Source organism: Mytilus californianus, unplaced genomic scaffold, assembly GCF_021869535.1.
Source record: "Mytilus californianus isolate M0D057914Y unplaced genomic scaffold, xbMytCali1.0.p SCAF_10, whole genome shotgun sequence".
Lineage (NCBI taxonomy): Eukaryota > Metazoa > Mollusca > Bivalvia > Mytilida > Mytilidae > Mytilus > Mytilus californianus.
The window spans coordinates 9,376,523-9,391,271 of record NW_026262582.1 but is presented as its reverse complement, the minus strand read 5'-3'; the positions used below and the strand labels follow the sequence as shown (position 1 = coordinate 9,391,271).

The following is a 14,749-nucleotide window of genomic DNA, read 5'->3' as shown; positions in this document are numbered from 1 at the left end:
TTTAAAGTGTGAATAATACATACCACTTCTGTACATGTCATCACTTTCATCAAGTGATATCTGCCTGCTGAGGACAAGTGGACTCTCTATAGAGGATCTTCGAGACATCCTTGGTGTTCCACTGTCCCGGGACTGTGATCTGCTGAATACTGGGGGTACATAGTCATCTATAAAATCAAGGAAATTTTAAGCTTTATAATTATAATTCATCCAATGGAATGAATGAATGAACGGATATGGTATATTAATTCCCAACAGAAAATCTTGACACTCTTAAAAGTAAAGGAACAGGGTTTTTATTCTATTTCTAAAAACACTCATTAGTCTTTTAAACAAAGATGAAAACAACTTTTTTAAGTATCCTGTAAAATATTTCAGCATCTGAATACCATAAAATAAGAAATATAATGGAACAAATGTACAATGCCTGACTAATTCCCTGCCATGTAAAATCAATGCAGAAAGAATTAATTTGTTTCTGTACATAATCATTCAAATTTTAAGTTTCCTCATGAAAATAAAATTAATATTTAAACAGCATACCTCTGACATTGATTACACTGCAAGGCATTGTGGGATCACTAGCACCAAACTGGTTTTTGGCTCGGATTCTAAACATGTAATCACGTTCTGGGTTCAATCCAGTCACATCATATTCATTGTCTACTAAATTATCAGCGAGAACTGTCCAAGTTGAATGTGGTGGCTCCCGTTTTTCTACCATATATTTTAATGAAGAACCTTTAACATAGGATGGCACACGTGCAGGACCCCACGTCAATAGCAAGTTTCCTCCGTAGTGATTGGTAATTAGAGGTCGGGAGGACGACATCCTAGGTGGCACTGAAACAGGGATGAGATCATAAGAAACAGTTTAGTTGGAAAAAAATGTAATAAACACCAACTACATTTTTAAATATTCACAATCTTCATTCCCTTGAAGAAAAAGAAACAATAGAACAAAATCACTTTAAAAATGCATAAAAAAAACCTCAATTCAAAACTCATTATATTATCAAAATAAATAAGTCCTGTATCAAATACTTTATGCGAAGCTTCACATTACCTTTAATTGTAAGTCCCAACCATCCTACCTATGACCTTCAATCTTTACTTTTCATTGGCCTTAGTACTAACCTCCTTGAGGAGGAGTTTCTCTGATTTTTGCCTATGGAATATCAAGGTGTGTAACCTCTGACCTTTAACCTTTACCTGAACGGTTCTTTGACCTTAATACTAACCTCCTTTAGGAGCAGCATCTCTGATTTTTGCCTGTGGAATTTCAAGGTCCTCTCTTTTTAAGTCTATCAGTGGTCTTTTTACTTTGTCTGGAAAATACCAAAACCATATTTTTTAACTACAACAATTAGTTCTCTATCTCTGCCCTGTGGTAAAGTGAACAATTAGTTCTCTACCTCTGCCCTGTGGTAAAGTGAACAATTAGTTCTCTACCTCTGCCCTGTGGCAAAGTGAACAATTAGTTCTCTACCTCTGCCCTGTGGTAAAGTGAACAGTTAGTTCTCTACCTCTGCCCTGTGACAAAGTGAACAATTAGTTCTCAACCTCTGCCCTGTGACAAAGTGAACAGTTAGTTCTTTACCGCTGCCCTGTGGTAAAGTGAACAATTAGTTCTCTACATCTGCCCTGTGGCAAAGTGAATAAAATGCTCCGCAGGGCGCAGCTTGATACGACCGCAGAGGTCGAACCCTGAACAGTTGGGGGAAGTATGGACACAACATTCAAGCTTGATACAGCTTTGGATTTGGATTGTGATTAAATATTTGACACAGCATAGGTTTCTAACACAGATTGAATGTGGTCTAAGAACTTAAAAATTTTAAATTGGACATTCACCTATTATGGTCCAATATCCAAAATCTAAATACATGGATAGATTCAGCATATCAAAGAACCCCAATAATTCAATTTTTGATGAAATCAAACAAAGTTTAATTTTGGACCCTTTTGACCACAATGTGAACAAAGTTGATAACGGGGCCCAAAAATCAAAAATCTAAATACATGGTTAGATTCAGCATATCAAAGAACCCCATATATTCAATTTTTGTTGAAATCAAACAAAGTTTAATTTTGGACCCCGATTTGGACCAACTTGAAAACTGGGCCCATAATCAAAAATATAAATACATGTTTAGATTCAGCATATCAAAGAACCCTAAGAATTCAATTTTTGTTAAAATCAAACTAAGTTTAATTTTGGACCCTTTGGACCTAAATGTAGACCAATTTGAAAACGGAACCAAAAATTAAGAATCTAAATACACGGTTAGATTCGGCATATCAAAGAACCCCAATAATTCAATTTTTGATGAAATCAAACAAAGTTTAATTTTGGACCCTTTTGACCTCAATGTGGACAAAGTTGAAAACGGAACCAAAAATTAAGAATCTAAATAAACGGTTAGATTCAGCATATCAAAGAACCCCATATATTCAATTTTTGTTGAAATCAAACAAAGTTTAATTTTGGACCCCGATTTGGACCAACTTGAAAACTGGGCCCATAATCAAAAATCTAAATACATGTTTAGATTCAGCATATCAAAGAACCCTAAGAATTCAATTTTTGTTAAAATCAAACTAAGTTTAATTTTGGACCCTTTGGACCTTAATGTAGACCAATTTGAAAACGGAACCAAAAATTAAGAATCTAAATAAACGGTTAGATTCGGCATATCAAAGAACCCCAATAATTCAATTTTTGATGAAATCAAACAAAGTTTAATTTTGGACCCTTTTGACCTCAATGTGGACAAAGTTGATAGGGGGGCCCAAAAATCAAAAATCTAAATACATGGTTAGATTCAGCATATCAAAGAACCCCATATATTCAATTTTTGTTGAAATCAAACAAAGTTTAATTTTGGACCCCGATTTGGACCAACTTGAAAACTGGGCCCATAATCAAAAATATAAATACATGTTTAGATTCAGCATATCAAAGAACCCTAAGAATTCAATTTTTGTTAAAATCAAACTAAGTTTAATTTTGGACCCTTTGGACCTTAATGTAGACCAATTTGAAAACGGAACCAAAAATTAAGAATCTAAATACACGGTTAGATTCGGCATATCAAAGAACCCCAATAATTCAATTTTTGATGAAATCAAACAAAGTTTAATTTTGGACCCTTTTGACCTCAATGTGGACAAAGTTGATAACGGGGCCCAAAAATCAAAAATCTAAATACATGGTTTGATTCAGCATATCAAAGAACCCCATATATTCAATTTTTGTTGAAATCAAACAAAGTTTAATTTTGGACCCCGATTTGGACCAACTTGAAAACTGGGCCCATAATCAAAAATCTAAATACATGTTTAGATTCAGCATATCAAAGAACCCTAAGAATTCAATTTTTGTTAAAATCAAACTAAGTTTAATTTTGGACCCTTTGGACCTTAATGTAGACCAATTTGAAAACGGAACCAAAATTTAAGAATCTAAATACACAGTTAGATTGGGCATATCAAAGAACCCCAATAATTCAATTTTTGATGAAATCAAACAAAGTTTAATTTTGGACCCTTTGGACCTCAATGTGGACCAATTTAAAAACGGGGCCCAAAATCCAAAAACTAAATACACGGTTAGATTCAGCATATTAAAGAACCCCATGAAATCAAGAATAAAACCCCATTGAAATTGGTCAAGAAATAAGCAATTTATAGGAAGTATCTTCTTTTGCACAATCCTGTGCTATTAAATATTTCTTGCTATTGCGCAATACTGTACAATTGACAATTTCTTGCTATTGCGCAATATTGTGCTATTGGATATTTCTTGCTATTGCGCAATACTGTGCAATTGAAGATTTCTTGCTATTGCGCAATACTGTGCAATTGACAATTTCTTGCTATTGCGCAATACTGTGCAATTGACAATTTCTTGCTATTGCGCAATACTGTGCAATTGAAGATTTCTTGCTATTGCGCAATACTGTGCAATTGAAGATTTCTTGCTATTGTGCAATACTGTGCAATTGAAAATTTCTTGCTATTGCACAATACTTATTATATAATAATTTACACATCCTGTTTGGTGTGTATCTCCTACCATATCATTATTATTTGATTTTAAATATAAATCAGAAATAACCAACTTATAATGGAAAATTTTAAAAGAAACAAAAAAGGAAAAAAAGAAAAAAAAGGAAAAAAAAATAAATCCCCCCCCAAAATTTTTTGAACCCCCATTATGATTCATCACCCCCAAACTCAATCCCAGCCTTCCCTTTGTGATATGGAACCTTGTAGTACAATTTCAGAAAGATCCATACACTTACACACAAGTTATTGTCATGAAACTAGAAAAATGCTTGTTTTTTGCCCCTTTTTTGGCCCCTAATTCCTAAAATTTGGAGGCAATTACCCCCAAAATCAATCCCAGCATTCCTTTAGTGATATGGAACCTTGTGGTACAATGTCAGAGAGATCCATACACTAACACACAAGTTATGTCTGGAAGTTACAAAAATGCTTATTTTTGGCCCCTTTTTGGCCCCTAATTCCTTTACTGTTATTACCATAACCCCCAAAATCAATCCCAACCTTCCTTTTGTGGTATTGAACCTTGTGGTAAAATTTCATAAAGATCCATTCACTTAAACTAAAGTTAGAGTGCGAAAACCAATGTGTCTTCGGACGACGCCAGACGACGCCGGACGACGACGACGACGACGACGACGCCGGACGACGACACGCCGGACGACGACGACGCTAACGTCATACCAATATACGACCACAAAAAATTTTTTGCGGTCGTATAACAATTAGTTCTTAACCTCTGCCCTGTGACAAAGTGAACAGTTAGTTCTTTACCGCTGCCCTGTGGCAAAGTGAAGGCATGTTCTTGTAACAACCTCAGATAATCTGATGAAAGATTAAAAAAAAAGAAAAGGATTACTGTAAAGGAGTAGGTCCGGTAAGGGCCGATTTTGGCCTCAAAATTCAGGTTTATCTGATGAAAGATTTTGGACACTTTTTAAACACTTAAGTGTCTACTTCAGTCGATTCAATTAGTTTATGTGAAAGATTTGAACTGATTTAGTCATTAAAGACGTTCAAATTCAAGCTTAAATATGAAAAATCTATTAAATATGCCATAATATGTCACTTTTCAGATGGTTTTTGTCTTCTTTCCAATAAATAGCTAAAAATTTACAATTTAACAATTTTGTAAAACTGCCATATTTTGGGGCCAAAAAGGGCTCTTACTGGGCCTAGTCCTTTAGAAATTTTTTCTAAAGTTTTTATATTTGCAAAAAATGTGATGGGATAAATTTCGTAATAATAAAAACTCATATTTCAAATTTTGAAAGCATTATTAGTGTGCAGCATTTCTTGAAATCTCAATAATCAATCTTACATATCTGTCAACACTTCAACATTTACAATAATAAATCCACACAAATAATTAAAAATTTACAGTTATTGATTGATAATGGTTTAACGCTGTGTCGACACACCTGTGATATGTTAAGATTAGGGAAAATGGAGATGTGGATTGACCGAGGTATTGGCTTTGGAAAAATTGAAGGCCAGTTTTTGGAGGAAAAAAACAATACAAACAGTATATAAGAAGGCGTCAGCTGTGTTTTCAAGGAGTGCAAGAATTGAGGGATTGTGTTGTTACCATGGATACAGAGAGGCACACTTTACATACCCTGTAATGTTTGTATTAGATTTCGTACATCCTCAAGTTTTAGTTCTGACTCCTCCTCCTCTGTAAACATATACATTCTCAAATATTTGTACCTTTTCATTGGTATTTTTATTTTCATACATTTCATAATTGTTTTTTTTTTTAAGAAAACAAGTAAAACACAATTACAGTTAACCAATATGGTTTCTGGTATACCCTCTTTTTATCCACCAAGTTTTAAAAGAGTTAGGGCTATTCCATTAAAATGTATGTGGGAGGGTAGAAAGGGAAGTTTAATTATTGAATGTGGGTCATGGTTTTTTTTTCAGTATGCGTCCATTACCGTTATGCAAAATTATTAGAAAAAATGGTTCTTTGTTGTAGGGATATTTTGAAAGTCCCTTCCTACCCTCCCACATACATTTTAATGGAATAGCCCTTATATCCTATCTGGCATTTGTCTGGGTACATTTTTTCATATAAAAATTGAAAACTTCTTATTCAACCTTTGAAAATCGTGAAAGTCAAAATGCCAGTTTTTCGAAACTTTTTATATAATTTTTTTAAACCTAAATTAACCTCAGTTGTTCAGTGATACTCAGATCTGAAGTTTACTTTTGCTCTATTTTTAGCAGCTGTCAAACAGTATTAACTTGCTTTAATCCTTCAAAACTATATGATTTTTTACAAAGGAAACTTCCAGTGAATACATACCCTGGTGTAAGTCTTGCACAAATGGGAGACAACTCATTTTTATATGTATATAATACATACTAATTCCTATCAAAATTTGAATGCATAACTGCTTTGTTTCTAAATTTGTAATTTCTTCAGGGAAATTAACGATTCAACATTTCCCCCATAATTCATTAACCGTTGCCATGAATTCAGACAATACCTTTATTTCTATCCAGAGAAATAGCCAATGTAGGATCACTGCAACCAAACTGGGTTTCTGCCTTTACTCTAAACTGGTAACTCATATTAGGATTAAGTCCCTCAAGAAGGAATTTGGTATCAATAATTCCACTCTGGAAGTGTGAGAAACCTGGCATATTGTCTTCTTTAATCTCCACAATGTATGTGATGGGAACTTTTTTGGCATAGGCTGGTATCCTGGCAGACAACCAGTGTAACATTGCTCTCTCCCCTGTCACGCTTGTCAGTCGCGGTGTTTCCATTGGTAATTTAGGTGGGACTGTAAATCAGAGTAGATTTTGTCAGACAATATTTATTCCAAGAGGTATTCCAAAAATAACTGTATTGATTTTTTATCTTAACACTCAGAATTAAGTCACTATTTTGTAACCCAAAATGTTTTTTTGTAAAAAAAAAATGTGCTGTACCTTTTTGTTATTTTATTTGTTATAGTAGCATATGGTTACTTCTGGATATCTTTTAATGGATTGTACCTTTCGAAAAACTGTAAACCAACTAATGTTCACAAGCCCTTTTCAAGTGACTTGAAGTAGAAAAAAATTGTGCATGTCCCACTTAGATCTTTTCTAGCATAACTGCATCATTGAATTTAGAAAAATCATGAAAATAGGTCACTAAAAGTATGCTAATCACAAAATAAAGTATCCACACAGAAATAAATTGGTTTACAGTATACAACTATGATGTCATGTATAACTTAAAATAACAATAACAGCAGAACAAGACAAAAGTTTTGAAATGAATGCTTAAAACCTTGCATCTTGTGCTAACAGCTTTGAAATTTTGCATGAATATTTTTTTCAAAGCACAGAATAGGCACATAAGTACACAAGCAACATTTATGAGTAAAATTTGAATGAAATTAATCTTATACACATACAAGATTTGCTACAATTATTAACAAAATGGTTTAACCTAAAATTTTCTTTTAATGAACTTCTGCATGAATATAAAAACTTGAAATAAATAGTGTAGGGGGCAATCATATTTTTTTTAAACTTCAAAAGTATGATGAAATGAAATTAGATAAAAAAAAAAAAAAAGATATTTTCAAAGTTTATTATTTATAATTTATCCTGTCTAAAATCATTAAAAAATTAGTGGATTTAGTTTCAAAATTATCTATAACTTCAAAAGCAAATAATCAAACTTTTCTATTTTATATTAATGATTAAATGCTATCATCTGCTATGACCAATTTAATATGATATGGTTAATCATGATAGTTATAAATTATGTATTACTTCTGTATATTTACAGAATCTAGGTTTTTCTAAAACTATTATAATTTATTAGTACAAATTTTTATCAAAAAGTGGAAAAATACTTCCTTGAATATCAAAATTAAACATTCTTTTACACCAAGTGAAAATATTAGTTATAATAATTTCTATAAACCTAGTTTAGTTAAGATCAATCTTAACATTAATTATCTCCCCTGAGTTTAAAGGGGAATTTATCCACTTACATTTTTTTCAAATTGTTTAATTTTACAACAAATACAGAAAGGATACAATAGATTGTTTACTGCAACAATACAAAACAGAAAGGCAGAGAGAATACAACAATAAACATCTCTTATACATTTTCTTATAAATTAGGTACAACAAAGAAGAAATATTTGGAAGGATATTTTTTTTATAAATGGAACATATTTCAACGTGAGTTGTCAGTATGGTTCATGCTCCGATGTTATTCTAACTCCAAAAAAGTAGTCCATGTAAACTGCAATATAAGAATTAGCGGCTCACACCATGCTGGCAAATTGTGATTAAAAAAGTGCTGAAATAGTTATAAAGAAATGAAGCACCTCTACTGAATAAAGCAGATTCTATAGACTCCATATCAGTTTTGAAAATCAATCAATAAAAAATTATCCAAAATACATCTTTTCTTTGCTAAAGAATTCAATTTACTTCAAATGTTTTCAAATAATTAAATCCCTAAATGTTGATTTTTATTCCATACATTTAAATGGTTTTATCCCTCAATCTGTATACTAATCTTTGTGGTTATATCAAAGTCTGTTGTTAGCTATTCATCACCATGTCTAACATAGGGGGATCCAGGGGGGGGGGAAGTGGGGGCCTGGGCCCCCCTTTTGTGGGAAAATTTGGTTGATTATATAGGGAATTACTGAAGCATGACTGGAGTGGCCCCCCTTAGGTCAGTCAGCTGGCCCCTCCTTATAAAAAGTTCTGGATCCGCCACTGTCTAATGATTTAAAAGTCCAGCATATACTTCCCACTAAACAGTATGTAAGTACTTTGATTTAGATCTGCTTTACCAGATAGAGGCAATGTATTAGCCAATCAGATGGATGAATTGTATAAAATTCAAGTAAGTTGACATTTGAATCAGTAATTATTCCTACATAAAAGAGTTAACAGATAAATCATATAGGAAGCATTAGTACAACTTCCAATACATTTTTTCCCAATTCTTTAATTTGTGTAAAAGGAAAAGTTACTAGAAATAAACTGATTCAAATATGTTAGACTTTGGAAAATCTGACAGCATATAATTTAACAAGAACAAGGCACAAACTTAAGTTCTTAACTATATTTCTTAAATTGGTTTTCACAAAATACCAAAATCATTTGAATCTTTGATTTTCATTTCTTTGCTTATTTTTGAACTGACAAGTTGCAAAGAAATAAGTGAATACAGCCTTGACATGATATAAATATTTTTTTTAATAATTCTATAAATATTTTGTGCCTTGTTATAAGTTTAAAGTCATTCTGGAATGTCAGTACCACTGTACCTTCTTCAATAGGAGCTTCTGAAATACAATTTAATTATCTTTGTCAATCTATTAATTTCTACAGTCAACCATCTCAGAAAGCAAAAATATTTTCTCAAAAAACAGCGACTTATTTGTGTCACTATAAATATAAAATTACAGCATCAAAAGTAACCCTTGTATTCATGAAAATTTAAATCGCCATCAGTTTTATCTGCATCCTATTTCAAATCATAAGCCATTTTCCTCTATTCTTCATTGCTTTTTGCCCATTATTCTGTATTCTTTAGATTTTAGCACTGTAATATTCTCTATTCTTAATGATTGCTAATTTTTCTCTTTTCTTATTATTTTTTTTTTTTTGCTCATCATTCTTTATTCTGTAAACTTCATTCAGACTCTCATACTGTACTGTTCAGACATTGCTAAAGCATATATATTTTGAAATCATAATCTAGATCTACTTGAAATTTTTTTACGCATCAATACTGCAACTATTATATCAATATTTAAGATACTTAAAATTGCAATATGGTAGACGTCCTTTTAGACCCTCTGCAGATGAAAAAGCATAGACATCCAAGAAAAGTAGTTGAAGAGGAGTTTTGTCTCCTAATCACCATATTCTTTTTCTAAATTTATTAACAATTGCATGACTCTGAAACCATGGAAACAAAGCAAACAAAAAAGGTTGCCCTATCCACATATTTTCCCCATTTACCAAGTATGCTTGTTTTGCTCTCCCTGTGTGTATATAGTTTCATTCACCGGTTGCCATGAGCATGCAAAAATTTAAAAAAAAAATGAATTTCATAATTGACACATTCTGATAACTTCAAATTAATATAACTGTACATGTAAATTATATATTATGTCACATGTCACTTTGAACAGTTGACATAGAGCATGGTGAACTTTGACCTTACCACAATCTCCAAGGGTAACAAATGGAACTTCATAGTCAGAGTCATATTCATCATCATAAAACTGTTCTACCTCTGAAAATATAAATAAATCAATATAAGGGACTTAAGTGAATACAAAATATAATGTAAACTGGTACTTTTCATTCCAATCTTGTTTGCATACATTAAAATCTGGTATCTTGTCAAACTATTATCTATGAATGCTGTAATTGACACATACATTTATATTCAAATTGATATAAGCAGCCACATGGTACAATTTTTGGCAGAGCTGTTTGATTTAAACTTGAACTTGCTCTGGAAAGGAAGAAAAAATAGCATTGTAATTCAAAATTAAACAATGGTATCTGATGCATTGGTCCTTACTATTGTATTCAGCCCTAATTCTGAACGTACAATTCATGCACCCTTAGTCATGTATAAGAAGAAAAATTCTTACCTATAGGTCTGTATAGAGAAACAGGAAGTGTTGCCTCACTACTTCCAAATTCATTGTGGGCCCTGATTCTGAACATATAATCAATCTCAGGATGTATATCTTTTAATGTATGTGAAAGACCAGTAAGACCAGCTTCAACATCCCTCCATTCAAAATTTGGTGGATTCTTCACTTCAATACTGTATGTGATTGGGTACTTTTCTCTGGTTCTTTCTGGTACCTGTGCAGGTTTCCATCGCAGGGATACAGTTGATGGACCATTCTCTGTCATATCTGGTTTATCTAATGGCAGTCTTGGTGGAACTAGATAGTAATTAACAAGGAAGTTAATATTAGTTTTATTTTTTACCCCTGTCTTTTTACAAATTTCTTATATCAATTTTGAGAGCATGCAAACATGTTTTTCCATGCCACATTCTGTATGTGCCTATCCAAAGTCAGGAGCCTGAAATTCAGGGGTTGTTGTCAGTTGTTGTCTATCATATTTGTTTTTACGGTTCAGAAATCAGGCAGTTGGTTTTCTTGTTTGAATTGTTCTACATTTTGTCAATATGGCTTTGTATAGATTAATGTACAGTATGGGTTTTGCCCATTGTTGGTATGGGTTTTGCCCATTGTTGGTATGGGTTTTGCTCATTGTTGGTATGGGTTTTGCTCATTGTTGGTATTGGTTTTGCCCATTGTTGGTATGGGTTTTGCTCATTGTTGGTATGGGTTTTGCCCATTGTTGGTATGGGTTTTGCCCATTGTTGGTATGGGTTTTGCTCATTGTTGGTATGGGTTTTGCTCATTGTTGGTATGGGTTTTGCTCATTGTTGGTATGAGTTTTGCTTATTGTTGAAGTCTGTACTGTGATTGTTTACCATTATGTCATTTGGTATCTGGAGGATAGTTGTCTCATTGGAAATCAAACCACATCTTATTATTTGTATATTTGAATGTCCTCAATTTGTAATAGAAGTAACTTAAACATTAGACATATTCCAGTTGTATCTATCCTGTGCAAATCATTTCATCTCATGTTTTGAGTCAAGCTCTTGTTGCTAAATCTGAAGTAATGTTTGTACAACAGGTGTAACATGATCAGAAGGATTTGCTTACCTTTTGAGGGCACCAGATATCACCCAAAGTTTTTGACAGGGTTAGTGTTGCTCAGTCTTAAAAAGTTTGCTGTTTGTGTTGGTTGTTTTACCCCCTTCAACTTAGTCTTTTGATTTTTTAAAGCAGTTCTATATATCTTTTGTTTTATTAATTACTTGAAGTAAATTTTGGTCATAAAAACATGCTGAACTAAAGCTTAAAAAATAATTATTATAATTTGGGGTGTAATGACTGTAATCAGATAATCTTAATTAGCTACTAAGATATCATTTATAATACAGATGATCATTCTGTATGTGCCTATCCAAAGTCTGAAGCCTGTAAGTCAGTGGTTCTTCTGTATGTGCCTGTCCAAAGTCTGGAGCCTTAAGTCAGTGGTTGTTGTTTGTATATCATTTTTGTATCTCGTTTATTGTTTTGTACATAAATCAGGCAGTTAGTTTTCTCATTTAAATTTTTACATTTGTCATTTTAGGCATTTATAGCTCATGTATTTTTATACAAATCAGAAACCAGATGATGGATCTCTTAAATATAATAGCCCTTATTTTGAAAAAAAGAAAGTCAAGTTGCTCTACTGTTAAATCATATTCTGGTATTTAATTCATTTTAGAAATTCTCTCTAGTTTTTGCCAGGGGTCTGTGGGGCATATCCAGAATTCGAAAATTCCCTCTACATCCCCTAAATCAACCACTGTACTTACTGAATGTCGTTAGGTGGTCAACATAGCATCTGGACGGTACAGAATAATCCTGCTCAAACAATTTATAATCCACAGTCTTCCTAGGAGTTCTGGGTGATGGTGCTGTAAACATCAATGATTTATATTTTTAATTATTATGTGATTGATGATACAATGAACTACCCATTCAAGCTTGGTATATTCATAATATCATGTACACTTAAATTTCTTAAATATAATTCAACTTCCGTAGCAAGATCGTATGTCTTGTAATTCTTAAAGTTCTATGTTTAACGATCTGTTGTCCAGTTTTGAGCTTCTGTCCTTGTTTGGAAGTTGAAATATCACCATGACGAAATTTCCACTATAATTTCTTAAATAATCATTCAACTTTCGAAGCAAGATCGTAGACTCTCAGAAAATTCTTGAAGTTCTGTGTTTCACGATTAGTTGTCCAGATTCGAGGTTTGGTTCTTGCTGTTCAAGCTCTAAGGTTAATATTAAATTTCATCAAGATGCCAGATAACTGTTAAAAGCCAATCAGATGATTACATCATAACAATACTATATCTACAGTGATTCCAAAAATGTCAGATTTTCAGTTTCCAAACATGTTTTTTGTTTTGGCCATATTTTACTAGACTTTTGTTCCCATAAAAAGTAAAATTGCTGAAACACCAATTTTTAGTTGTCCCAACTACCGATATCTGACAATTCTTCAAAATGACTGCATTTAATATCTTCTATTTCATAAACTGAATGTTCAAAGGATCACACTGATAAGATATAAGCATTACCGCCAATGAATATATAAAGAATGCATGCAACGTTCAATGTACATCAAAACTAAAAATTCAATAATTAAAAAGTTTTCAAATGCAATTTTTGTATATTACTATATACTGTTAACCAACTTATTTTCACAATTAGCCCTTTCTAGTCAAATTTCCGACGATTTATTTTTTAGTTTTTCTTTCTATCCATATTATATGTTGATGTATTCATACAGGAGAAGCACCTCAATTTAAATGATTAATGCTACAAATTATATTTTGCTTCATTTTTCAAAAAAAGTCACACAAATAAATCACCTGTGAAAATTTGTTGGTTTACAGTAAGAAGTTACATTAAAAAATTGTCTAAACTGAACTTTTTGGAACTGAAAATTTTGTCCATATTGGACAGGTGTTTTGTTTACACAGGTTTAAGTATTAAAGAATGTTCTTTCCAATCCTGTTACAAGAGTGCAGTTTAGACTGATTTTTGGTTTAAGCATGTTTCTGTTATGCAGGTTTCACTGTATATACAAATGCAGATTCTTAATGTTATAACATTACATCATTAGTTAAGTGACAGCTGTTCATTCATTAACAACATTGCAACAACCAAAATGTGTCTATTCCAAGCCAGGAGCCTCTAGTAAAACAAACAAACTGTGTCTATTCCAAGCCAGGAGCCTCTAGTCAACAAACAAACTGTGTCTATTTCAAGCCAGGAGCCTCTAGTCAACAAACAAACTGTGTCTATTCCAAGCCAGCAGCCTCTAGTCAACAAACAAAATGTTTCTTTTCCAAGCTAGGAGCCTCTAGTCAACAAACAAACTGTCTACTAGTATTCCAAGCCAGGAGCCTCTAGTCAACAAACAAACCGTCTATTTCAAGCCAGAAGCCTCTAGTCAACAAACAAACTGTGTCTATTCCAAGCCAGGAGCCTCTAGTCAACAAACAAACTGTCTATTCAAAGCCAGGAGCCTCTAGTCAACAAACAAACTGTGTCTATTCCATGCCAGGAGCCTCTAGTCAACAAACAAACTGTGTCTATTCCAAGCAAGGAGCCTCTAGTCAACAAACAAACTGTGTCTATTCCAAGCCAGGAGCCTCTAGTCAACAAACAAACTGTCTATTCCAAGCAAGGAGCCTCTAGTCAACAAACAAACTGTGTCTATTCCAAGCAAGGAGCCTCTAGTCAACAAACAAACTGTGTCTATTCCAAGCAAGGAGCCTCTAGTCTAGTTGTTATAATGGTCTCCCTAGTGAATAAATCTTTTTCTTGACTGAACACAGTCAGGTTAAACCAATCAAAAAACAGGAACATAAGCATTGCATCTCACTAGGCAAATTAAGTAGCATTAACAATTCATGGGTTAACTTTTTTGACCAATTGGTTAGTTCAATTTTATTTTGTAAAACTAAAGGTTGACCTAAAAATTTCTAATGATCAGAAATAAGTATACAGTCAAACCTGCTATAA

The 14,749-nt window shown here is 32.8% G+C and overlaps 1 protein-coding gene across 2 annotated transcripts in view; it reads right to left on the bottom strand.

Moving 5' to 3' along the window:
* The window catches only part of LOC127717568 (titin-like), a 143,200-nt gene that overhangs the window by 31,153 nt on the left and 97,298 nt on the right, over positions 1 to 14,749 (bottom strand). For both annotated transcript variants that reach the window (XM_052223255.1, XM_052223256.1), the window contains 8 exons: positions 12,521 to 12,622; positions 10,716 to 11,018; positions 10,277 to 10,348; positions 9,372 to 9,389; positions 6,564 to 6,863; positions 1,242 to 1,328; positions 544 to 843; positions 24 to 167 (listed from right to left, as the gene is read on the bottom strand). In XM_052223255.1, the coding sequence (XP_052079215.1) occupies positions 24 to 167; positions 544 to 843; positions 1,242 to 1,328; positions 6,564 to 6,863; positions 9,372 to 9,389; positions 10,277 to 10,348; positions 10,716 to 11,018; positions 12,521 to 12,622 (1,326 nt within the window). The remainder of the gene's footprint in view (positions 1 to 23; positions 168 to 543; positions 844 to 1,241; positions 1,329 to 6,563; positions 6,864 to 9,371; positions 9,390 to 10,276; positions 10,349 to 10,715; positions 11,019 to 12,520; positions 12,623 to 14,749) is intronic.